General features: G+C 43.4%; 1 protein-coding gene across 1 annotated transcript in view; it reads left to right on the plus strand.

Annotated features, from left to right (window-relative positions):
• The first annotated feature begins 253 nt into the window (after positions 1-253).
• TRAPPC3L (trafficking protein particle complex subunit 3L) overlaps positions 254-26,877 on the plus strand; it is a 166,078-nt gene continuing 139,454 nt past the window's right edge. The window contains exon 1 of the mRNA XM_063441280.1: positions 254-378. Within this exon, the coding sequence (XP_063297350.1) occupies positions 337-378 (42 nt within the window). The 5' untranslated portion in view covers positions 254-336. The remainder of the gene's footprint in view (positions 379-26,877) is intronic.

The raw sequence follows: 26,877 nt of genomic DNA on the forward strand, positions 1-26,877 counted from the left end.
TACACACTAACTGCATGAGCTTTGCTGTACAGAGCCAATTTAGCTCTGGATTTTCCATTGCATTAAATGGACGAGCCACATTATTTTATCTGAGTCAGGTTATTGCGCTTTTAAACAGATCTTCTGACAATCAATTTGCTTTCCAATGCCTAATGCATGCAGACTGTAGGAGGAGCAGCTAAGGGTACAACAGCTTTGTACAAAACAGAAAACACAAGATCAATGAAATGAGAAAGTGTCTGTAGAACGAACAGGCAAAATATCTTGGAAGACAAATCGCAAATTCAGAAGGGCTAAACTACAGACGATTATTATTCTGATCTTCATATTATCAGGATGTCAAGGTCATCAAACAGAAAACAAGAAATCTACAAAATAGTAAGCCATTTTAATTACAGATGCATCTTTCATATGATGAATTTCTGTTATAGCTTGGGTATATGAAGAAGAGGATACCAGTATTTAATGTTCAGGATACCGATGCAGGGTATACATAGGCTAAAATTAAGGCATAGTAAAATTGGAAATAATTATCAGAAAAAAGATCATTATTTCTCTCTCATCGAGGAAATGTACTAAGACAAATGCAAAATAAATTACAACACTTTGAAAAATCTTTTATAACTGTCATTCGCAAGTCTCAATGACAAGTTCCCCTTAAGTTTTGTATAACTACATATCATGCTAGCAAAATATCCAGAATCTATATGAATGAAAATATGTCCTTACCTGATCATTGTTTTTTTTCATCTATACCGTAACTAAATCAATCTTTAACTAGTACAAAGTATATGACACATTGTATTTGAGAAGTGGCAATTGTTGGGAATCAGTTGTGAACTCAAAGAATTTCAGATTTAAAGCCAAAATAGCCTAACTGAAAACAAATTATCAGGGTCAGCTACTTTTGCCATAAATACAAAATTCACTTTGAAATCATTATTATTATTATCCTATTATTTATATACCACCAACAAATTCCATAGCGCTGTGCAATGGGTGGAATAACAGACTCGTAATTTTAACCAGACAAACGGACGCACAGGAACAGAGGGGTTGAGGGCCCTGCTCAATGAGCTTGCATGCTAGAGGGAGTGGGGTATAGTGACATAAAGGGTATAAGTAGTGGTTATGAAATAGGTAGCTAGAAAAGTATTCACTAAGAACTTAGGTTATTTTTGACAGTTTCAGAAGAGGAGTCATGTGGGGAGGGGAGGAGAGGGGGAGAGAATGAAAACCCACTAACAGTTTAAATGATATGCCCTCCTGAAGAAGTGTGTTTTCAAAGATATTTTGAAGGAGTGGAGACTGTGTGAAAGTCTAACGGCGAAGGGAAGGGAGTTCCACAGAAAAGGTGCAGCCCTGTGGAGAAGTCTTGGAGGCGAGCATCAGATGTGGGAGAATGGACAGAGGATAGACGTAGGTCTTCGGCAGAGCGCAAGGGCCTCGACGGGACATACTTGTGTATTAGGTAGGATAGGTAGGTTGGAGCAGAATTATATAGGGACTTGTAACCAAGCACCAGAATCTTAAATTGAGCCCTATATCTAACTGGAAGCCAATGTAGGGACTATCATTTTACATTCCTGACAATGTTCACTCTTGTGAATAACCCTGCAACTCATATTTGTCATGACAGGTGTGTGTTAATTAACACTTACAGTCCGAAGGCTTTCTTTAAAACCATTGTTTAAAGGATCCCCATATTGACTTCAAGTTAGTCAAATAAATCTGTCTTCCAGGACTACAGTATTTGACAATAGGACGAAATACTGGAGTTTTAATTTGAAATTTCCCATTACAGGCCTGATTCTAACCAATACTCAATACACAATAGGTGTAATTGAATTGTATTACTTTATGTGGTATTTCCACCTTCATTATTATGTGAAGGCTTTGCGATGACCTCTTTTAGCTTCACTCTATACACAAAAGGTGCATATAGCTAAAGCAAAATGATTGGAGACTGCCCCAGAGTTTTCTCTTCTGCTATTGTGTGCCGGAAGCTCTTGCTAGAAACTTCTGTTGGCTCTTCTGAGTGATGGGCCAGATAATTGGCTTACAATTGACTTATCTCTTAGCCATTAAACAAGGCCCTACACCTGCTTAGATTAGTCACTCTAAGCAGCATAGGGCGGCATCTGGCGGACGATCTCTTCAGTTCCCTGCCATGTTAGTTTTAGAAATAATTACTTTAACAATACTTGGGGATGCTATTTTCAATATTGGGGGATGCTAGTATTATGTGCAATTTCCATTGTATGTAACATTGATTAGAATTGGTCCTATGAGGTATATATAGGTAACAATAGCTCATCGAAGGTTATTAATCATTTCTATATTAATACATTTGATTATGGCTCCTCATTGTAGTTTCAGGCAATTAGTTAATTCTGGTAGAATTAAATATCAAATTTGCAATATTTATGCCAAGAACAACTGAAATGGAAAATGCATTTTTAACTGGCATTTGCTAATGTATTTTTAACAACTGTTTAGTGAATAAACACTAACATCCACTGTCCAGTGCATTAGGGAATCAAAGTAATTCATCATAAATTTTATCCAGCCCTACCATGCTGCTGTTATGTTGGTGAAGACAAACTAGCACTTTCTCTAAACACTTATCAGTAAAATGATCGGAATGAGGTAGCATTTCAGGGAAGTCATAAAAATACAGGATTGATGATGTCACAAACTGGAGCCAGTATTAACCCTTTAGGGGCATTGAGTGTCTGTGTCATTATAACAATCTATTCATTCAGGATCCATAACTGCAATGGTAAGTCTTAATTTACTCATGTCAGCACCATACATGGGCGTAGGAACCCCAAAAAATCTGGGGGGATAGCATTTTTACTCGCCAGGTATATTCTTATTCCGTAAACTAGGAGTTGTTTATCCCATTGTACAGCGCTACGGAATTTGCAGTCGCTATATAAATGATTAAATAATACCATTAAAGGGTCACTACAAGGAAGGGGTTTTACTTACCCAGATACAGCGCCGGGATCCTCCTGATTAGAACCACCCCTACCCTTCCCATGAATATTAGAACCACCCCTACCCCTTCCATGCACAAAAGAACCCCACCTACCCCTTCCACGCATATTAACCCCCTACCCCTTCCATGCATATTAGTACCCCCTAACCACTTCCATGCATATTAGTACCCCCTAACCCCTTCCATGCATATTAGAACCCACCCTACCTCTTCACTTCATATTAGTACTCCCCTAACCCCTTCCAATAATTTTTCTACCTCCCCCCTCCTCCCATCCATATTAGTAGCCCCCCTAAACCCTTCCAATTATTTTTATACCTACCCCTCTCCCCCTATCCTTATTAGTAGCCCCCCTAACCCTTTCCAATTATTTTTCTGCCATGTTAACTAACGCCAGTGCTGGAGTGCCGCCGTGTTTACATTAAAAGGCCTGCAGGGACAGGCTATAGACACCAGAACCACTACATTAAGCTGCAGTGCTTCTGGGGACTATAGTGTTTCTTTAATGTGAGGTAAATTAGAGATTAGTGCCACGAATAATATGCTAAATTGCCTACTTACAACCAGATGAGGATGATGATGGACTCTAGCTGCAGTCTGGCTCCACTGGTCTGGTGTAGAACAGGCTCTCTGGAGGCTGTTTGTAACTGTGGTTCCAAAAATCAATGTTCTGTGAGAACGGGAAGCAGCTCCATTTTTTGGCGGCCCTTTACACAGCTCAAGGTCTGGGTCCCAGGGTCCACCTTCACGTTCCACCAATGAGTTTGTTCACAGGGGGTGGAGTGTGTAGGGGATGTCCTGATATGTGTGTAAGGAATGCATTGTGGGAATCTGTGTTTGTATGTGTAAGGGCTGCAAGGTGTGATTCTGTGTATGTACGGGATGCAGTGTGTGCGTCTGTAAGGGGTGCATTGAGTATGTGTACGGGGTGCATTGAGTGTGTGTAAGGAAGGCATTGTGTGTTTCTGAGTGTGTAAGGATTGCATAAATGTGTGATTGTGTGTGTGTGCACGGGGTGCATTGAGTGTGTGTAAGGATGAATTGTGTGTTTCTGTGCGTGTAAGGGTGGCATTATTGTGATTGTGTGTGTGTGTGATGGATGTCAATCTCTCTCCCTCGTCACTCTCTTTCTCCCCCTCCCTCCCTTGTCACTCTCTCTCCCCCTCCCTTGTCACTCTTTCTCCCCCCTCCCCCCTCCCTGTTTCTTTCTCCCCTCCCTCCCTGTTTCTTTCTCCCCTCCCTCCCTGTTTCTTTCTCCCCTCCCTCCCTGTTTCTTTCCCCTCCCTCCCTGTTTCTTTATCCCCCCTCCCTCCCTGTTTCTTTACCCCCCTCCCTCCCTGTTTCTTTATCCCACCTCCCTCCCTGTTTCTTTATCCCCTCCCCCTCCCTGTTTCTTTACCCCCCGTTTCTTTATCCCCCCTCCCTCCCTGTTTCTTTATCCCCCCTCCCTCCCTGTTTCTTTATCCCCCCTCCCTCCCTGTTTCTTTATCCCCCCTCCCTCCCTGTTTCTTTATCCCCCTCCCTGTTTCTTTATCCCCCCTCCCTGTTTCTTTATCCCCTCCCTCCCTGTTTCTTTATCCCCTCCCTCCCTGTTTCTTTATCCCCTCCCTCCCTGTTTCTTTATCCCCCTCCCTGTTTCTTTATCCCCCCCTCCCTCCCTGTTTCTTTATCCCCCCTCCCTCCCTGTTTCTTTATCCCCCCTCCCTCCCTGTTTCTTTATCCCCCCTCCCTCCCTGTTTCTTTATCCCCCCCCTCCCTCCCTGTTTCTTTATCCCCCCTCCCTGTTTCTTTATCCCCCCCTCCCTCCCTGTTTCTTTACCCCCTCCCTGTTTCTTTATCCCCCCCTCCCTCCCTGTTTCTTTACCCCCCCTCCCTGTTTCTTTACCCCCTCCCTGTTTCTTTATCACCCCCCCTCCCTCCCTGTTTCTTTATTCCCCCCCTCCCTGTTTCTTTCTGACCCCCTTCCTCCCTGTTTCTTTCTCCCCCCCCCTCCCTCCCTGTTTCTTTCTCCCCCCTCCCTCCCTGTTTCTTTCTGACCCCCTTCCTCCCTGTTTCTTTCTGACCCCCTTCCTCCCTGTTTCTTTCTCCCCCCCCTCCCTCCCTGTTTCTTTCTCCCCCCTCCCTCCCTCCCTGTTTCTTTCTCCCCCCTCCCTCCCTGTTTCTTTCTCCCCCCTCCCTCCCTGTTTCTTTCTCCCCCCTCCCTCCCTGTTTCTTTTTCCCCCCCCTGTTTCTTTCTTCCCCCCTCCCCTACCTGTGTTGTAGCGTGGCCGAGCTCTGTACTGTCCGCGGGTACAGGGAGCTTTTGTTTCCTGTACCCGGCGGACTAACAGGAAGTGCACACTCAGTGTTCACTTCCTTTTAGTCCGGTCGGGTACAGGAGACAGATGCTCCCTGTACCGGCGGACTATACAGGGCTCGGCCACGCTACATTGAGGGAGTGACAGGAGGGAGCGCTGAGCGCTTCCCTCCTGTCAGCCCCTCTCCTCTGGCTGCGCCCGGGCGGTGCGCCCTCCTGGACGCACCAGCCCGGGCAGAGCTGCAGCCGCCTGAGGGTCTCTGCAGAGCGCTCGGGCGGCTGCAGCAAAAGGGGGGCCGGCGGAGCTGGGGGGGATTTCCCCATTACATGTCCCCCCCGCATGATTTGCTGGGGGGGATGCGTCCCCCCCATCCCCCCCGGTTCCTACGCCCATGGCACCATACCTTTTAAGTGTTTCTATTTAGGAGGGACAGTCCCTATTTTGGAACCAAATCCCTCTGTCCCTTTTATCTTTCCTAATTTCCCTCCTTTGTAGAATCCCCATACTCAGTGCTGTATTCTTCCCAAGGCAAACAATGCATTTGGTGGCACTATCCAGGGGGTGCCCAGTGATAGTTTGTTTCTGTCAGTAACATGTTTGTGACTGTTAAAGGATCACTATATTGTCAGGAAAACAAACCTATGTTGTCTAGGTGACTATAGGGTCCCTTTAATGTGTGTCGTCAGTGAGTGTGTGTCAGTAAATGTGTCTCTCTCAGAGTGTGTCAAATCAGTGAGGGTGTGTGTCTGTCAGTGAGTGTATATGTATCAGTGAGGACGTGTCCTGTCAGTAAAAGTGTGTGTTGGGTAAACAATGTGTGTGCCAATGAGTGCGTGTATGGGTCAAAGAGAGTGTGTAATTAAACATTCAAAATATGAAATGAAGGATTTCTAAGAGGAAAAGGTGCAGCTTAAAGAGGAAGTGGTGGGTCTTAAACAGGAAGTGGTACAGACTTAACAGGAAGGGGTGAGTCAAATTTAGATTTGGGGGTGCTCAAGTTTAGTCATGCCTAGGGCAGCAAAAAACACCACTGTCCATATTGTTTGTATTGTTTTGAGTTCTACAGCAATAATAATGTACAGTGATATGATATGTAATGACTACATTGTCTTTAAGACTCCTAAAATTTCTCAGAACAGCCCTCTCCTTTGTCACCTCTAGGGTTGCCACCTGGCCTGTATTTTATCAGTATTTTTCTGACAGGAGAATGTTTTACAATGCCGGCACCAGCCACCATGTTGCGTAGTAGTCGCAGGCCGAGCAAAGAAGACTTGTTGCTGCTAGAGCTGTGTGTGGAGACAGGGCTGTCTTAACACATGGGCATGCTGGGCAGTTGCCCAGGGGGTCGCACGAGCATTGGAGCCCCAGAGGCTTGCCATGTTTGCAGTATATAATTCTGGAAGATTTATTCAGAACTTTCAAACCCTCTTTATTAAATGTTTAAGTGGACTAATCACCTCAGTATCAGCTTTTGTCTGTACATTTGAACTTACTGATGCAAATACATATCTTGACATCACAAAAGGATAAATATATGAGAATCTGGACAGGGCTTACAGAAAAAATACGAAAAACCTTTGAAAAAAAATATAGTACTCACTTATGCAGCAAAAAGCCCCACACTGCTGTTCATGCAATGGAAAAGGATAAATAGAACAAATAAGAGGCTGCACAAAAAGTTGTTGTATGCACACCAAGGTGCTACTTGTATTTATTAAGGACAGAATATCACAAACATTTCAGGTATTCCCTTTCTCAATGCACCATGTCCCTGCGAAGCCTCTTGTTTGTTCTATTTATCCTACATATCTTGACCTGGTAAAAAACAATGTACATATAATAATTGTACATAAGCAAGACAAAATTAACACACATAATTTTTTTCAAGTCATAAATATTTTTAATAGTCCATGTCAGCTGCCTCCCCCTGCAACTTTCTAAACGTGTGTGTGGATTAATCTCTGCTATACAGCATGTTGTTTGATGTTTAAACACTGATTTTGTCGGAGGTACCAATAAATATAAGCCTAATTTTATTTATAATTTATATTTTAATTCCTGTGAGTAGTTATGTGCACTTATTTGCCAAAAGGCATATAATTCTGATAAGAAGACCCTGTGTGTAAAGGGCAGGGATAGCAAGTTACAGCATGTCCTACCTGTCCCGCCAAGGGTGCATAATTCATTGTTGCACAAGAGAATATTGCCATTTACTGTAATTTGTGTAGTGCACATATGAAATGGACACTTGGTTGCAAGGTAAGATGACAGAAGGAGTAATGTAAATTGCATAGGAATGGGAAAGGGGATGGTTTACAACATGGATTGATCCTTTGAGTAATCAAAAGCTCTGCAGGGTGTGAGATTCTACACTTGTGATGTCTAGTCCCACTGTAAACTAGCTGGTTTCTGCCTGTACCTTTTAATTGAATAGTTGATTTCTTTCATATGTTAATGATCATTTGCTTTCAAGAAAGAAAAGAAACAAACAAACCTTGTGTTCCAATAGTGTTACCCTATAACCACTGTGACTGCTTACTTACATATTATTGAGAGCACTTTTGCTGCCTTGTTTGTCATTTTGGGTCTCAACATCATCCTCTTCACTTCTTCTCGGCCCTTTCTGTATACTACAGCCAGCGGAGAAGTGAAGATCTGCACCCTACTAACCTCAAAAGAACGCACTCAGCCGAAAGTACCCTCAAAAAGACTTTCAAAAAAAAAAAAATATATATATATATATATCCACTATTCACTCTTTTTTTCTTATTAAGTTACCTGGGGGACCAAGGCACCTCATTTATAAATTGTCTTGGTGGTGGCAGCGTTAACATAGTAATATATATATTGTTATGGTTAGGTGTGGGTGGGAATGTATCATTATTTCCGGGCTAGTGCAGACAAATAGTGAACTTTTACCTTTTTACCACCACAACTACGTCACGCACACTCTTGAAGTAGGGTGCGTTCACGACTCCACTTATCCTCATGATAGGAGCTGCAGGACAAGGAGATGGCAGCAGGATCAATGCTTATTGCGATGGCCTGCTTTCAGTATCCCAAGTATGTGAGGAATGTTGAAGGGCTGCTTCCTCTGTGTGTGTATCCAGTCTGTGTGTGTATTTAGCAGTATTCATCAGTGTGTGTTATTTAACAGTCTGTGTGTATTCAACAGTTTCTGTATGTGTATTCAGCAGTCTGTGTGTGTGTATTCAGCTGTCTGTGTGTGTGTGTGTGTGTGTGTGTATGTATTCAGCAGTGTGTGTGTGTGTGTGTATGTATTCAGCAGTATGTGTTTGTATGTATTCAGCAGTCTGTGCATGTATTCACCAGTTCGTGTTTGTGTATTCAGCAGTCAGTGTGTATTCAGCAGTCTCTGTGTGTGTATTTAGCAGTTTGCATGTGTGCATGTATGTATGTAGCTATGTGTGTGTGTGTGTATTCATCCATCTGTGTGTGAGTGTATTTGGCAGTCTGTGTGCATTCAGCAGTCTGAATGTGTGTATTTAGCAGTTTGCGTGTTTGTATGTAGCAGTCTGGTGTGTTTTTAGCAGCGTGTGTATGTATTCCGCAGTCGATGGGAGACTTGTGCGAGAAATGGAACAAGAATATCCACCTCTGTTATAAATGGCATGTACATGTATTGTTATATGCTATATACACACACAATAACATACGCAGACATAGTAGAAACACATTCAGACAACAGTATGCACACACTGTTATACACATTTAGACAACGACACACTGCTATACATACTCTATTATACACACTCATTCAGACAGTATATACACACACTGCCTCACATACACAATGCTATACACACAGTCAGATAAAGTGCACACATTGTAAGTAGTTTATTAGTGATTTAGTTGTGTCCTGTGATGTCACGCATATATAATTAATTATACAAAATTAGCATGGTCGGTATTTATTTCCAAAATCCCACTCACACCCCTAAAATTAAAGTATCCCTCTTTGTCTGTTTGAACTGTTGGAAGATATACAGCAGTGCTTTTCCCATAGACTAGATAAAAGGTAATTTTATGTTGGCTTAGGCGGGTCTGCCTTAGCCGCATTGTCATAGCAAAAAAGAATATTATTGGTGAGTGCACAAGAGATTACTATGTAATAATGCTTCATGTTGCACTCCAGGTCTGAACAGTTTTATGTGATGTTTTATTTTTGTAGCTAAATTAGAACAATAAACTCAAAATTCTTAACATTAGGTTAATTTCTCAACTATTATCCATGTTTTAATGAGTGGAGGTTGCATTACCTATAACCTCATTCCAATCTTTAAATTAAGGAATTTAATTTATTGGTTGTTAGTTCCTGTGTTTTTGTGGCTTACTGCACAAACAAAAAGCTTGAATAGTACCGTAAAGAGCAAGTATCCTGTATAAATATTAACTGGGACCAATCTCTGGTGCTTGGCTGATATTAGCTACTATATGGTTTATTCAATAAACTGTGAATTGCAGTAAACAAAAAATGCAATTGAAAGAATTTTTTCCAACTTAACTACGCTTACCTAAATTGTACAATTAGGTTATAAATTCACTATTTAGTTTATTAACCCCATTAGCTGTAAGGTAGCTCAGCTTGGGTGCTTAAGATTATGTTGAGAAGTTTTAAGGGACATTCTCAATGTATTGCATTCAGAGAATTCTGGGAGTTGCAGCCATTCAGAGATCCCTGCTCTGCCAATTTAAAGGGTTTCTCCAACCTTTTATTTATTTATTTATTTTTTTTAAACCTATAAATTTTGCCCTATTGGCATTGTTCAACAGAGTGCTCCCTCTCAAATGTTTAAAAGTATTGTAAATTAAGTTTCTACTTACCTTCATCCAGAAGCCTTTGATTGGTCCATTTAACCATCTCAGAGCGCATGCGCATGCTCAAAGCCAACGAGGGAAGGAAGGGAGAAAAAGAAGGAGGAGGGAGGGCAATGGAAAGATAAAATATCACATGGGATTGGGAGGTGGAACAGCTACAGTAAAGAAGTGAGAAGCAATCTTCTTATGAAGATTATCATTTACATCGGCAATGTGCGCTGACGGCAACAATTTTTTTATACATAGAATTGACATAGGCAATTAGGCAGCCTGGAAAAGGTTTTAGCCTCTTGTGGTATGCTGTTTCTCAGGGTTCTCCTTGTACCATAACAACTTAATTACAAAGTTGGTACGTGTAAGGATAGTCGAACACTCAACCCGCAGAACTTAAATTAACGGTACATAATGGTACGTAAGAGATAGACATGTCTCTAATGTAGAAGGAGAGGCAGCTAGTACAGTAAACAACTTATTGTGTGATGTGTCCAGTCTGTGGCGACCCATTAAAAAGACATGGGGAACCATTGTGGGTCATGCAGGGGCAGATCCAGAACCTAATCTCGGGAGGGGCACTGGTAGATTATTTAAAGAAACAATCCAGGCACAATAACCACTACAGCTCTCTGGGAATAGGGACAGTAGTAAGTAATAGGTGCAGTAGTGTGTGTGTGTGTGAGGGGTTCAGTATGTGTGGAATGCAGTGTGTCTGTGAGGGATGCAGTATGTGTGTATAGGGGTGCATTGTGTGTGTGTGAGGGGTGAAATATGTGTATGGGGCAGGAGGGGCGTAGTGTGTGTATGGGTGGCAGTGTGTGTGTGTGTGTGTGTGTGTGTGTTAGGGTGTAGTGTGTGTGTGAGGGATGCAGTGTGTGTGTTTTGTAGGGCAGTGTGTGTTTCGTAGGGCAGTGTGTGTGTGTGTATTGGGTGGCAGTGTGTGTGTATTGGGTGGCAGTGTGTGTGTATTGGGTGGCAGTGTGTGTGTATTGGGTGGCAGTGTGTGTGTACTGGGAGCAGTGTGTGTGTATTGGGTGGCAGTGTGTGTGTGAGTATTGGGGGCCAGTGTTGTGTGTGTATTGGGGAGCAGTGTGTGTGTGTGTGTATTGGGGGCAGTGTGTGTGTATTGGGGCAGTGTTGTGTGTGTGTATATTGGGGCAGTGTGTGTATTGGGGCAGTGTGTGTGTGTGTATTGGGGGGCAGTATGTGCGCGTGTGTGTGTGTGTGTGTGTGTGTGTGTGTGTGTGTGTGTGTGTATTTAGGGAGGTAGTGTGTGTATTGAGGGCAGTGAGAGTGTATTTAGGGAAGGTGTGTGTGAGTATTGGGGGGCAGTTTTGTGTGTGTATTGGGGAGCAGTGTGTGTGTATTGGGGAGCAGTGTGTGTGTATTGGGGGGCAGTGTGCGTGTGTATATTGGGGAGCAGCCTGTGTGTGTGTGTATTGGGGGGAAGTTTGTGTGTGGGGAGTTATTGGGGGCTGGGGGACAGATTAATACATTTAGTTTTTCTTAATTAAAAAATAATAATTTTATACTCCCCCTCCCTTCTTACCTTTGCTGAGGGAGGGGGGAATATTTCCTGCAATCCCTGGTGGTCCGATGGAGAATCCCTGGAGGTCCTAGTGGTGAGATTGAACTCTAGAGTGCAGCTCCTGAGGTTAGAGTTCACTCTCGCGAGAACTGGAGCGCTGCCATGGTAACAGCGACAACGCTCTGTGCTCGCGAGAGGAGGATCCGGAGGAGCTGCAGGCTGAGCTCCTGGGTCCTCTCTCCCTTCCCTGCTGGCTGCCGGCAAAGTACCTGTGGACGAGGGAGGGAGATCAGTGAAGGCACCCAGCAGGGCTGGCAGAGGAAAGCAAGGCACTGTTGTTTCTCGGGGGGAGGGGGGAATCTGCCAGTGGGGTCATGACTCAGAGTTTAAGAACTAATTATGTGTTTGTATCTGAAGTTGACTTTGTTATGGATACATTTCATTTAGAACTATCAATGACCAGGATTTTACATGTTATGTTTATTTAAACGTATGTTTTACAAATCTGTAGCAATAGACACCTCTTTATCCTGCAACTGAGTGCCTCCATCTTAACTCATTGTCAATCATTTTTAGAATGTCTGTCCTTTGCACCTGGCATTCAGCAGAGAGAAAACTTAAACAGGGTTTTTTTTTACTAAAGTGAGATTTCAAAGTGAATTCAAAGTGAATTTTAAATTTGAGGTTAAACTAGCTGAACTCGGAAAAAAAAAAATCTCTAAGTAAGCTAAGCTTGCAATTCAGCTGATTTCTCCTTAAAGTGAACCTGCCAGCAATTGTGAATGTTTGGAAACATTGACCTTAATTAAAGGGACACTATAGTCACCAGAACAACTACAGCTTATTGTATTTGTTCTGGTGAGTGTAATCATTCCCTTCATGCTTTTCACAATTAACAGTTCAGAGAAAATGCAGTGTTTGCATTACAGCCTAGGAATACCTCCAGTGGTATTCAACAATTTTAGTCAAATTATAGTCGACTAAACTGTTTGAGATTTAGTCAACTAAAACTAATACAATTCAGATGACTAAAATACAACTAAAACTAAAATGGCAGAGCAGCTGGAACGGTGCAGGGGGCTGTCTGGGGCCGGAGGGAGCACTGACAGGCTCCCCGACACAGGCCGCGCCCCCAAACGAAGCCCCACCTCCGCACACAAGCCCCGCCCCTGCCGTTAAGCAGCAGCCCATGCTGCTGCTGGAAAGCATGGAAGATGGCTGACCCCCAGCCAGGGGCGTATTAGCCGCGAGGCAAACAAGGCATTTGCCTTGGGCGGCATTTTCCAGGGAGCGGCAAAAAACGCCGCCCCCAAATGCCCAAGGCAAATGTCTTGTTAGCCTTGCGGCTAACAGACATGCTGGGCTGGTTGCTGGGCGGCCGGCGAGGGAGCTCTTCCCCTGAGCTCTCTGCTCAGCTCCCTCGCGCGCCGCCCGCAGAGTGAGACTGGGAGCCGGAATATGACGTCATATTCCGGCTCCGCCTCCCAGCCTCACTCTGCGGGTGGCGCGCGAGGGAGCTGAGCAGAGAGCTCAGGGGAAGAGCTCCCTCGCCGGCCGCCCAGCCTGCCCGCCAGTGCTGTCCTGCAGCCACTGGACCACCAGGGAATGGGAGAACCCCCCCACCCCCAGCATTCCCAAAGGTAGGGGGAGGGGGGGAGTAAATAAAAAAAAAAAAAAAAAAATGTGTTAATGTGAGTGTGTGTGTGTGTGTGTCTCTGACTGTGTGTGTCTGTTAGTGTGTGTGTGTGTTAGTGTGTGTGTCTGTGACTGTGTGTGTGTCTGTGACTGTGTGTGTGTCTGTGACTGTGTGTTAGTGTGTGTGTGTCTGACTGTGTGTGTCTGACTGTGTGTGTCTGACTGTGTGTGTCTGACTGTGTGTGTCTGACTGTGTGTGTCTGTTAGTGTGTGTGTCTGTTAGTGTGTGTGTCTGTTAGTGTGTGTCCCTGTTAGTGTGTGTCCGTGTGTGTGTCTCACTGTGTGTGTCTGTTAGTGTGTGTGTGTGTCCGACTGTGTGTGTCAGACTGTGTGTGTTTGTGTGTCCGACTGTGTGTGTTTGTTAGTGTGTGTGTCTCCGACTGTGTGTGTTTGTTAGTGTGTGTGTCTGACTGTGTGTGTTTGTTAGTGTGTGTGTGTCCGACTGTGTGTGTTTGTTAGTGTGTGTGTCCGACTGTGTGTGTCTGTTAGTGTGTGTGTCTGTTAGTGTGTGTCCGACTGTGTGTGTTTGTTAGTGTGTGTGTCTCACTGTGTGTGTCTGTTAGTGTGTGTGTGTGACCGACTGTGTGTGTCAGACTGTGTGTGTTTGTTAGTGTGTGTGTGTCCGACTGTGTGTGTTTGTTAGTGTGTGTGTTTGTTAGTGTGTGTGTGTTTGTTAGTGTGTGTGTGTTTGTTAGTGTGTGTGTCTGACTGTGTGTGTTTGTTAGTGTGTGTGTGTCCGACTGTGTGTGTCTGTTAGTGTGTGTGTCTGTTAGAGTGTGTGTCTGTTAGTGTGTGTCCGACTGTGTGTGTTTGTTAGTGTGTGTGTCTCACTGTGTGTGTCTGTTAGTGTGTGTGTGTGTCCGACTGTGTGTGTCAGACTGTGTGTGTTTGTTAGTGTGTGTGTGTCCGACTGTGTGTGTTTGTTAGTGTGTGTGTCTCCGACTGTGTGTGTTTGTTAGTGTGTGTGTCTCCGACTGTGTGTGTTTGTTAGTGTGTGTGTGTCCGACTGTGTGTGTTTGTTAGTGTGTGTGTCCGACTGTGTGTGTTTGTTAGTGTGTGTGTCTCACTGTGTGTGTCTGTTAGTGTGTGTGTCCGACTGTGTGTGTTTGTTAGTGTGTGTCCGACTGTGTGTGTTTGTTAGTGTGTGTCCGACTGTGTGTGTCTGACTGTGTGTGTCTGTTGTGTGTGTGTATTTAGAAAGGGGGGAAGGGTTGGGTGGGGGTGGCGCGCGCGCGCGCGGGGGGGGGGTGTCTGAGTTTTGTCCTGCCTAGGGCAGCACAAAACCAAGATACACCACTGCCCCCAGCAACAGCCTCCAGTTACAGGTAGGCTTAATGTGCTGGTGTGTGTCTGTCTGTCTGTCTGTCTGCTAGTGAGGAAGCTTGTGTGTCTGTATGTATGGACTCAGAAGTCTGTGTGTGTCTGTGTCTGTTTGTGTATGGGCTCGTCAGCAGTCTGTGTGTCTGTGTGTGTATGGACTCAGCAGTCTGTGTCTGTGTGTGTGTATGGACTCAGCAGTCTGTGTGTGTGTGTGTATGGACTCAGCAGTCTGTGTGTGTGTGTGTATGGACTCAGCAGTCTGTGTCTGTGTCTGTGTATGGACTCAGCAGTCTGTGTCTGTGTGTGTGTATGGACTCAGCAGTCTGTGTCTGTGTGTGTGTATGGACTCAGCAGTCTGTGTCTGTGTGTGTGTATGGACTCAGCAGTCTGTGTCTGTGTGTGTGTATGAACTCAGCAGTCTGTGTCTGTGTGTGTGTATGGACTCAGCAGTCTGTGTCTGTGTGTGTGTGTGTGTGTATGGACTCAGCATCTGTGTCTGTGTGTGTGTATGGACTCAGCAGTCTGTGTGTCTGTGTGTGTAGGGACTCAGCAGTCTGTGTGTGTAGGGACTCAGCAGTCTGTGTGTGTATGGACTCAGCAGTCTGTGTGTGTAGGGACTCAGCAGTCTGTGTGTGTAGGGACTCAGCAGTCTGTGTGTGTAGGGACTCAGCAGCAGGACCGCCATCAGGGCATGACAACCATAATGGTTGTCATGGGCCCGGCGGTCCTGGGGGGCCCGAACTACTCTGGCAGTCCAAGCCCCACATTCCTGATGTGCACTTATATATAATTTTTGCTATATATATATATATATATATATATATATATATATATATATATATATGTGCACAGAGGGCCCCCTGCTACATTGAAGAGGGGGCCCAACAGCACACTCTGTCCTCCTTTCCAGCTGCTCTCTGTCTAACTTCCCTACGCCCTGCGGCCGCCAGCGCTTTGCCATGGACTCAGCAGTCTGTCTGTGTGTGTGTGTGTGTGTATATATGGACTCAGCAGTCTGTGTGTGTGTGTGTGTGTGTATGGACTCAGCAGTCTGTGTGTGTGTGTGTGTGTGTGTGTATGGACTCAGCAGTCTGTGTGTTTGTATATGGACTCAGCAGTCTGTGTGTTTGTGTGTGTGTATGACCTCAGCAGAGTGTGTGTATGGACTCAGCAGTCTGTGTATCTGCGTGGGTGTATGGACTCAGCAGTGTGTGTGTGTGTGTGTGTGGACTCAGCAGTCTGTATGTGTGCATGGACTCATATATATTGACATGTAGGAATGGCATACATTTTTTTTTCCAGGGCTGCTTTCCAGTTCGGCTCTGCCAGCGAGTGCGCTTTACCGCTGAATCATCTGTGTGACCTGCCGCACACTTTAGCCCTGTTACACGCATCTGGGAGCTGCTGTTGACAGGTACTTGTAGTCTAGAGATTGAGACATGGGGTATATTCTCAGCTATCTGTATAATACTATAGTGCTGTTCTCTGTATAATACAGGTCTGTGTCTGTATAATATCCTGGGACAATCAGTGTTCCCTGTATAGTGCTGCTCTCTGTCTTGGGATATTATACACAAACAGATCTGTATTTACAGAGAGCAGCACTATACAGGGAGCACTGACTGTCCCAGGACACAGGCGTAGGAACCGGGGGGGATGGGGGGGACAGATAATGCAGAAATCCCCCCCAGGTCCACCGGACAAAGGCGGAGCGCAAAAATCACTTGTCAGACTGACAAGTGATGTTTGCCGTCCCCCTGACAGGCTGCGTGTGGCTCCATAATGGAACCGCATGCAGTGTACTCTGCATAGGAGCGCCGGGTGTCCCGGGACAACAGTATGCAAGGAGGAGAGGGGAGCTGGCGTCATTATAAGCTCAGACGCCGGCTCTGGAAAAAAAAGCAGCTGCCTGCCCTGCCACTGCCAGGTATTTAGTATGGAAGGGTTAGAGGGGAGATATAATTTGGGGAGGGGGGTGGGTAGAAAAATGAATGGAAGCGGTTAGAGGTTACTAATAGGAATGGAGGGGGGTGGAAGGGGTAGAAGGGGATCCTAATATGAATGGGGGGGTGGGGGTACAAATATGAATGGAGGGGGTTAGGAGGGGGTATTAATATGAATGGAGGGGGTACTAATATGAATGAAGGGGGTAAGGGGGCTAATAATATGACTAGAGGGGGTGGGGCTGTGGGGGGGTAGTAATATGAATAGGAGGGGGTAGTAATATGAACGGAACAGGTATGGGGGTAGTAATATGAACGGAAGGGGTATGGGGGGGGTAGTAATATGAACAGTAGGGGTATGGGGGTTAGTAATATGAATGGAAGGGGTATGGGGGTTAGTAATATGAACGTAAGGGGTATGGGGAGGTAGTAATATGAACGGTAGGGGTAGGGGGGGTAGTAATATGGCCGGAAGGGGTATGGGGGGTAGTAATATGAACGGAAGGGGTATGGGGGTTAGTAATATGAACAGTAAGGGTATGGGGGGTAGTAATATGAACGGTAGGGGTATGGGGGTTAGTAATATGAATGGAAGGGGTATGGGGAGGTAGTAATATGAACGGTAGGGGTAGGGGGGGTAGTAATATGGCCGGAAGGGGTATGGGGGGTAGTAATATGAACGGAAGGGGTATGGGGGTTAGTAATATGAACAGTAAGGGTATGGGGGGTAGTAATATGAACGGTAGGGGTATGGGGGTTAGTAATATGAACGGAAGGGGTATGGGGAGGTAGTAATATGAACGGTAGGGGTAGGGGGGGTAGTAATATGGCCGGAAGGGGTATGGGGTTAGTAATATGAACGGAAGGGGTATGGGGGTTAGTAATATGAACGGTAGGGTTATGGGGGGGTAGTAATATGAACGGTAGGGGTATGGGGGGTAGTAATATGAACGGTAGGGGTATGGGGGGTAGCAATATGAACGGAAGGGATAGGGTAGTACTATGAATGGAAGGGGTAGAGGGGATAGTAAGTGTCCCTAAATGGCAGTTAGGAAATGTGGTCACCCTAAGTCAGGGCAGCCATTAACACGGGGCAAAAAGGGCAGCTGCCCCAGGCCCAGTTGCTCCTTGGGGGCCCAAGGCAGCTGCCTCTTGAGCCCCGCTGCCCACAATAATATGCTAAAAATGTTCCCTCTCAAATCCTGATCTGATTCAATCCTCCACTATTCGGCATCGCCACATATTAAAGGACTTTGTTTGCTCCTCCCGACCTCCCTTGCCCTCTGTGTACGCGCATTCCATGATGTCACGACAACGCTAGGGTGAGCCCCAGTCTCCTACAACTGCAGAGCAGCGACTCACACTTTCAGCCCTGAACCCAGATCACTGCTGGTGTCTTCAGTACTGTAAGTACAAGAAGATATATTACTTGTTTTATGGGGGTTAGGAGGCTAGGTGGTTGGAGGGGAGACAATTAGGGACGGGTGGATAAAGGGGTTAACCAGGGATATCATACTGATTACATGGAATGCTCCCATCCAGCCAGGGATATCATTAGTACAGTACTATCTGCACATTGTTTACAAAAAAAAATGATAGACATTTTTATTTCATACATTTGTGATGATTATTTTTTTCCCTCTATATTCAAGTTACACTATAGTCACCAGAACCACAACGGCTAAACGTAGTAGTTTTGGTGTTTATAGCATGTCTCTGCAGGCTTTTTAATGTAAGCACACTGCCTTTTCAGAAAAAGGCAGTATTTACATTACTGCCGAGGAATACCTTATCAGGCGGCCACTAGAGGTGCTTCCTAGTCCAGTGTTGCACAACGTGCAGCACTAGCATTCACGCTGAACACTCCTCATAGAAATGCATTGATTCAACGCATCTCTGTGAGGAGATGCTGATTGGTACAGCGCAGTGTTTTACCACGCATTTGGTTGGCTGATATATATTCAAACACTGTACATTCCTGTGCATTGTATTGATGAGGTGATCTGTAATACGTTCACAAACTGCACGTTCCTGTGAGTTATTTTGCTGTAGAGCTTGTGCTACACTCATACACTGCACTTTCCCATGCATTTTATTGCTGAGGTGTTCTGTGATGTACTTGCACCTCACACATTACTGTCAGTTGTATACCTGTGGAGCTATGCGATACACTGATATGCTTCACATATTTCACACACATATTTCACACACACACACTGAAATGTAACATTATTATTATTATTTTATTATTTACATAGCGCCATCAAATTCTGTAGTGCTGTACAATGGGATAAACAACTCCCAGTTTACTGAATAAGAATATACCCGGCGAGTAAGAGTGCTATCCCCCCCAGATCTGTGGGGGTTCCTACGCCCATGTCCCAGGATATTATACACACAGCCATGTATTATACAGAGAGCAGCACTGTACAGGGAGCGCTGAATGTCCCAATGTCTCAAATGTTGGCAACTATGGCACTATATCAAGGCAAATGTTTTTTTTTTTTTAATAATCCTTGGTGGAAAATAATGAATCCTCCACCAGGGATTATTAAAAAAATAAAATTAAAACACATTGTGTCGGGGCGGGGCTTAACATGCGGCAGGGGCGGGGTCAAACTGCGGCGAGGGCGGGGTTAAATATGCCCCCCTACTTTTGTCCCTGGCCCACCATGTGCCCCCCCTAAAAATGAATCCTAGAGACACCACTGATGATGTCAGTCAAGCAGGCAGGCAGATTAGGGGCAGAGCCAACATCAGCAGACTGAAATAAAGGTAAGATTTTAAGGTAGCAAGCGGGGCTAGATGGTGTTTTTATCACTATAGGGTCAGGAATACATGTTTGTATTTCTGACCCTATTTTGTTCCTTTAATCTATATTCACTTTGAATTCTCACTTTAATAAATAACCATGAGAGAGACAATGTTTCTGTTTTTCCTCCACATTTCCTCCACAATATTTGCACTTGCTGTGTCTTAGCTGAACTTTATTATAATTAAATTACTAAATATTTAGCATAAATGTTTTAAGAAAACAGAGCTAAAAAAAGGTTATTGTTTTATTTAATGTTGTGAATTCCAGAGATTTGACAGTTATTTTTAAACATTTGCTAGAAGACAAGAGGTAAGGATTATATCACAGGCAGCAGCATGTTTTATATCTGCTTTTTATCACTGATTATTGCTGTGTGGTCAGATAACACAGAAGTGATCAAGAGTTTTCATATACAAGGATCTTTATCAAGCTTGTCATCTATTAACCACACATAAAGCTTGTGGGCTGTTATACCACATATAGAAAACCACGGCTTCATGGCACGAAAGCTTAATTATAATTAATCTATGAGCCCACTCTTGCTTCTAAAATACTGGGGACCACCAGCACATTTGTCATTTCTCTAGGATGGAGGAGAGAAGCCATTAGGCAACTGATACTTAACTGTGAATGACCTGTATTTTATTGCCAGTAACTGCCATGCCATTATTTATTTAAAGAAACAGCATGACTGTCTGATGAAAAATGTGGGCAGATTCATTAGCTTTAACATTAACCTTGTTTGAACACCCATGAAATATATTCTCATGCAATCTCAAGAAAACCACTGTATCAAATCATTGATTTGATATTTTCTTCCCCACATATCAAATCATTAATTTGATATTTTCTTCCCCCCATAATGGAACCCTTTCTCTCCTTCATCTGTATCATTTAAAAAAAGAAAAACATTTTAACAACCTACTTTTATCATACAAGAAATACATCCTACTCTTACCTTGTGTCTCTTTAACAAAGTCCCTCTAGAATGTAAGCACGTTTGAGCAAGGCCCTCAACACCCTCTGTTCCTGTGCGTCCATCTTGTCTTGTTGCAAATACTTGTCTGTTTGTCCCCCTAGTATACATTGCTGTGGAATTTGTTGGCACTTTATAAGTAATAATTTATCAAGATTAAATCAGCCTCATTCTATTATTGCAAGGCACTGGAAAGTGTTAAATCTACTAAAGTTCTTAGAGCACTAAAAATATGTTACTGTGAAAATTATTTATATCATATTGAGAATGGAGTTCATTTGCCAGATGTACATGTCAGGGTACCTGTTGTCTCTACCTCAGAGGAGGTGAGATACTTAGACGTTCATCCTCTCAGAGGGGTTGACTCACTCGGTCCTCGCAGTTCTCTCGGCCGTTTACACGCCGGCCGCGAGGGACCCGCTTCCTTTTGACGCGGCGCTCAGTAGCCGACGTCATGACGACAATCCGTTCCGACCACGAATCAGGACTCGTCGGGGGCGTGATTACCTATCTAGAACCAGGGTATAAGTAGGGCTTTATGCATTTGCTCATTGCCCTGTCGTGGTTCTAGCTTGTCTAGTCACTCAGTGCTCTTGTTATCTATTTGTCTCTTTGGTTTTGACCCGGCTTGTTTGTTCTACCCTGCTTACCTCTATTACCCTTTGACTCGGCTTGTCTCTCGCTTATCTGCTCTCTCGTTCCCTCGACCTCAGCTTGTCTCTAGACCATTCTTTGCTTACTCCTTACGTTAGTCCGGCCATTCTAAGGTCCGGTATACGTACCTACCTCCTGTTTGTACCTTGCGTGTTGGATCCCTGTCCCGATGGATCCTGCAGGTACAAACACTCAGGTTGGTTCTTCCGACTCTAGATTTGAGGCCATGGATCATAGAATGGATCAGATGGCTCTAGCGCTGCAGGCTTTATTATCTCGTTCTAATAATCAACCAGAAGAGATGCGTACTACATCCATCTCTCCTGTAAGTTCAGGTCTAGAGGTAGCCACAGTAGGTGCTTCTTCCCGTATTACTCCTCCTGTACGTTATGGTGGCTCTCCGGATAAGTGTCGTGGTTTTTTAAACCAGATAGGTATTCATTTCGAATTACAACCCCGCTCCTACCCTACAGATAGGGCGAAGGTTGGATTCATTATCACACTACTCATTGATAAGGCTCTGAGATGGGCCAATCCATTGTGGGAGAATGATAACCCGTTAGTCTATAATTATAATGCCTTTGTCGCTGCTTTTAGAAGAACTTTTGACCCTCCAGGTAGAAAGGTCAATGCAGCTAGATTATTGTTGCGCCTTAGACAAGATAACCGAACCCTTGTGGATTATGCACTAGAGTTCAGGTCCTTGGCGGCAGAAGTTAAGTGGAATGAACAGGCTTATATAGACGTATTTTTAAACGGACTATCAGATGAAATTCTAGACGAGGTTGCTACAAGAGAGCTTCCTGAAAATTTGGAGGATTTAATTTCTTTTATTTCTCGTATTGATGAACGTTTAAGAGAGAGGCAGAACACTCGAGATAGAACCCGTAGACCTTCCTTTAAACTAAATCAAAATAGAGAAAACTACCTCAATAAAGAGATAGAAAGTGTTTCTTTACAGTGCCCAAAATGTAAAAGCTGCTCAACACTAAAAGTGGAATACCCCTTACCCACAATAAAAAACAAATATACAGAAAAAAGGTATACAAATTATACCAAACAAGTGGAGCGCTCTAAACAGTAGAGGGGTTTACTCACCCCTTTGGTACAGTGACAGTCTTGAAAAACTTGAATGTACATATAAAAGGAAACAAGAGAAACAAAAATATAGTGCAGATGTTCCAAAATGGATAATTGGTAGTAAGTAATGACTGAAACCACTCACATGGACAGGAGCCTATATGGTATTGGCTCCGTAAAAGGATCCTTTATGCTTTTAGGGCAGCAACACACCCCTTTATCCCAGGTAGTGTCCCTCCAGGAGTATACAACGAGAAGAAAAGCAGAAAAACAACTGTGTAGAATTGCACATACTATAATGGTATTTTGAAATATAAATAGTTGTGCTCACCTTCTGCAGAGCCCTGAAATCCCGGCTCTGAGGTTGATAAACAATGTGCTACTTTAGAGGGGGAATAGCACTCTCCCCAATGGAGTTCCTGATGGCTATAAAGGACTTTGGACTAAAGTATAAAATAGTAAATAACATTTATTGTTAATACATTAAAAACAAAATAAATGGGTACTTAGAAAGTAAAAAGATCCAATAAAAGTCCAATAAAAAGTCCAGAATAATCAGCTAAACGCGTTTCACTCTATGAGCTTCCTCAGTAGCTGCATGATAGCCTCAGGAATCCTTCTTTTTAAATGTTTGAAAGTCCTTGTGGATCCTCCTCTTGAAGTCACATGGTGTGGAATTAATCACAAATTGGAAAACAGGTTACGCTCTACATTATATGTTACAAGAGAAAACATCTGTGGTAGAGAATTTCCATTTGTTGACAAAATTGTCAATCATCAGTGATGTTTAGTTACGTAATGTTCATTGGTAGTGACATAATTTTAAATATCCAATGGTGTGAATGGTTGGCGGAAGTGACATCACTAAATGATATTGCCAACCATCTCCATCCTCCATTTTAAATGGTAACATGATTTTATATATCCAATGGTGTGAATGGTTGGCGGAAGTGACATCACTAAGTGATATTGCCAACCATCTCCATCCTCCATTTTAAATGGTAACATGATTTTGTATATCCAATGGTGTGAATGGTTGGCGGAAGTGACATCACTAAGTGATATTGCCAACCATCTCCATCCTCCATTTTAAATGGTAAAAAAAAAAAAAAAAAAAAAAAAAATACAATGGTGTGAATGGTTGGCGGAAGTGACATCACTAAGTGATATTGCCAACCATCTCCATCCTCCATTTTAAATGGTAACATGATTTTATATATCCAATGGTGTGAATGGTTGGCGGAAGTGACATCACTGAGTGATATTTCCAACCATCTCCATCCTCCATTTTAAAAGGTAACATGATTTTATATATCCAATGGTGTGAATGGTTGGCGGAAGTGACATCACTAAATAATATTGCCAACCATCTCCATCCTCCATTTTAAATGGTAACATAATTTTAAATATCCAATGGTGTAAATGGTTGGCGGAAGTGACATCACTAAGTGATATTGCCAACCATCTCCATCCTCCATTTTAAATGGTGACCTAATTTAATGATGTGAAATTACACTTTGGTATAGATTTAAAGAAAATGGCATAATTCGAAATCAATGTTCATTGATTTCGAATTATGCCATTTTCTTTAAATCTATACCAAAGTGTAATTTCACATCATTAAATTAGGTCACCATTTAAAATGGAGGATGGAGATGGTTGGCAATATCACTTAGTGATGTCACTTCCGCCAACCATTTACACCATTGGATATTTAAAATTATGTTACCATTTAAAATGGAGGATGGAGATGGTTGGCAATATCACTTAGTGATGTCACTTCCGCCAACCATTCACACCATTGGATATATAAAATCATGTTACCATTTAAAATGGAGGATGGAGATGGTTGGCAATATCACTTAGTGATGTCACTTCCGCCAACCATTCACACCATTGGATATTTAAAATTATGTCACTACCAATGAACATTACGTAACTAAACATCACTGATGATTGACAATTTTGTCAACAAATGGAAATTCTCTACCACAGATGTTTTCTCTTGTAACATATAATGTAGAGCGTAACCTGTTTTCCAATTTGTGATTAATTCCACACCATGTGACTTCAAGAGGAGGATCCACAAGGACTTTCAAACATTTAAAAAGAAGGATTCCTGAGGCTATCATGCAGCTACTGAGGAAGCTCATAGAGTGAAACGCGTTTAGCTGATTATTCTGGACTTTTTATTGGACTTTTATTGGATCTTTTTACTTTCTAAGTACCCATTTATTTTGTTTTTAATGTATTAACAATAAATGTTATTTACTATTTTATACTTTAGTCCAAAGTCCTTTATAGCCATCAGGAACTCCATTGGGGAGAGTGCTATTCCCCCTCTAAAGTAGCACATTGTTTATCAACCTCAGAGCCGGGATTTCAGGGCTCTGCAGAAGGTGAGCACAACTATTTATATTTCAAAATACCATTATAGTATGTGCAATTCTACACAGTTGTTTTTCTGCTTTTCTTCTCGTTGTATACTCCTGGAGGGACACTACCTGGGATAAAGGGGTGTGTTGCTGCCCTAAAAGCATAAAGGATCCTTTTACGGAGCCAATACCATATAGGCTCCTGTCCATGTGAGTGGTTTCAGTCATTACTTACTACCAATTATCCATTTTGGAACATCTGCACTATATTTTTGTTTCTCTTGTTTCCTTTTATATGTACATTCAAGTTTTTCAAGACTGTCACTGTACCAAAGGGGTGAGTAAACCCCTCTACTGTTTAGAGCGCTCCACTTGTTTGGTATAATTTGTATACCTTATTTCTGTATATCTTCCTTTAAATTAGCTCCCTCATTTCAAAGTCCTGAATCCACAACCTCAGCTTTTCCAGAACCTATGCAGATAGGCAATACTCGCCTCTCAGAAGAAGAGAGACAGTACAGGAGAAGGGAGGGGTTGTGTATGTATTGTGGAGTAAGAGGGCACCTACGCCTAAATTGTCCTAATCGCCCGGGAAACGCTCGCACCTAAGTTTCTCTAGAGGACAGGCCTTGGGTGTTTCTATTTTGTCCTCTATACATAATTATAAAGATCACAGGCTTCTGCTACCTGTTTCTTTAGCTTGGGAGAAGGGAGTACTAAAAACGATGGCGTTGGTAGATTCCGGAGCTGCTGAGAGCTTTATTGACCAAGTTTTTATTACTAAACACTCTATTCCATCCCAGCTAAGGGATACACCCTTGGCCGTTGAGGCCATAGATGGTAGACCATTATCTGAACCTGTTATTTTTCGTGAGACCATACCTGTTAACTTAACTGTTGGTATCCTACACGAGGAAGGTATATCTCTTATGCTTATTTCGTCTCCTTCTGTTCCTATAGTCCTGGGGTATCCGTGGTTAAAGAAACATAACCCTATTATTGATTGGGGACTAGGGGAGATAGTCTCATGGGGTCAGGGCTGCCAGAGCAGGTGCTTACAGAAAGTCTCACCGGTTTGCGTAGTTAACGCACCGGCTAATTCTACCCAGTCTACAGACGTACAAATACCGCCTCTGTACCTGGATTTAAAGGCAGTCTTTGACAAAAAGAATGCTGACACTTTACCTCCACACAGGCCCTTTGACTGCAAGATCAGACTCCTGCCTGGGACCATGCCTCCGAGGGGTACGGTATACCCTTTATCCACTAAGGAGAACTTAGTCTTAGAGGAGTATATTCGTGAGAACCTAGACAAAGGATTCATTAGGAGATCCTCCTCCCCTGCCGGGGCTGGTTTTTTTTTTGTGAATAAGAAGGATGGTACGTTAAGGCCTTGCATTGATTATCGAGGCTTGAATAAAATAACGATTAGAAATGCCTACCCGATTCCTTTGATTACTGAGCTCTTTGATCGTCTAAAAGGCTCCAAGATTTTCACCAAGTTAGATCTCAGAGGGGCGTATAACTTGGTGAGAATTCAGCAGGGTGACAAGTGGAAAACAGCGTTCAATACCCGATATGGGCACTATGAGTACACGGTAATGCCTTTTGGGCTCTGTAATGCACCGGCAGTATTTCAGGACCTGATCAATGAAGTTCTTAGGGAATTTCAACAGGATTGCGTTATTGTATATTTGGATGATATACTAATACACTCTAGAGAAATTGAGACCCACCACAGACAAGTCAGAAGGGTATTGCGCAAACTTCTACAACATGGGTTGTACTGCAAATTGGAGAAATGTAGTTTTGACCAATCTCAGATAAACTTTCTTGGTTACGTGATTTCTGGGGACGGGTTTAAAATGGATCCGGATAAACTCCAGTCTATTTTAGATTGGCCATTACCCAGGGGTCTCAAAGCCATTCAGAGGTTTATTGGATTCTCCAATTATTACAGGCGTTTCATTAAAGGATACTCTTCTATTATTGCTCCTATTACCAACATGACCAGACAGGGGGTTGACACTAAGACTTGGTCTACTGAAGCTCTCGTTGCTTTCAAGACACTCAAGGAACTTTTTGCTTCTGCACCAATTTTAGTTCACCCTGATACGACTTTGCCTTTTCTACTCGAGGTAGACGCCTCAGAGACAGGGGTAGGTGCTATCTTGTCTCAAAGGTTAGGTGTGGATAAACCGTTACATCCATGTGGTTTTTTTTCCAAGAAATTATCTGGGCCTGAAAGCAGATATGACATTGGTGACAGGGAACTACTAGCGGTCATCATGGCTTTAAAGGAGTGGAGACATTTATTGGAAGGGACCTTGCATCCTGTTACTATTTTGACGGATCAC

The sequence above is a fragment of the Pelobates fuscus genome, chromosome 2 (assembly GCF_036172605.1).
Source record: "Pelobates fuscus isolate aPelFus1 chromosome 2, aPelFus1.pri, whole genome shotgun sequence".
In the NCBI taxonomy this organism is placed as follows: domain Eukaryota; kingdom Metazoa; phylum Chordata; class Amphibia; order Anura; family Pelobatidae; genus Pelobates; species Pelobates fuscus.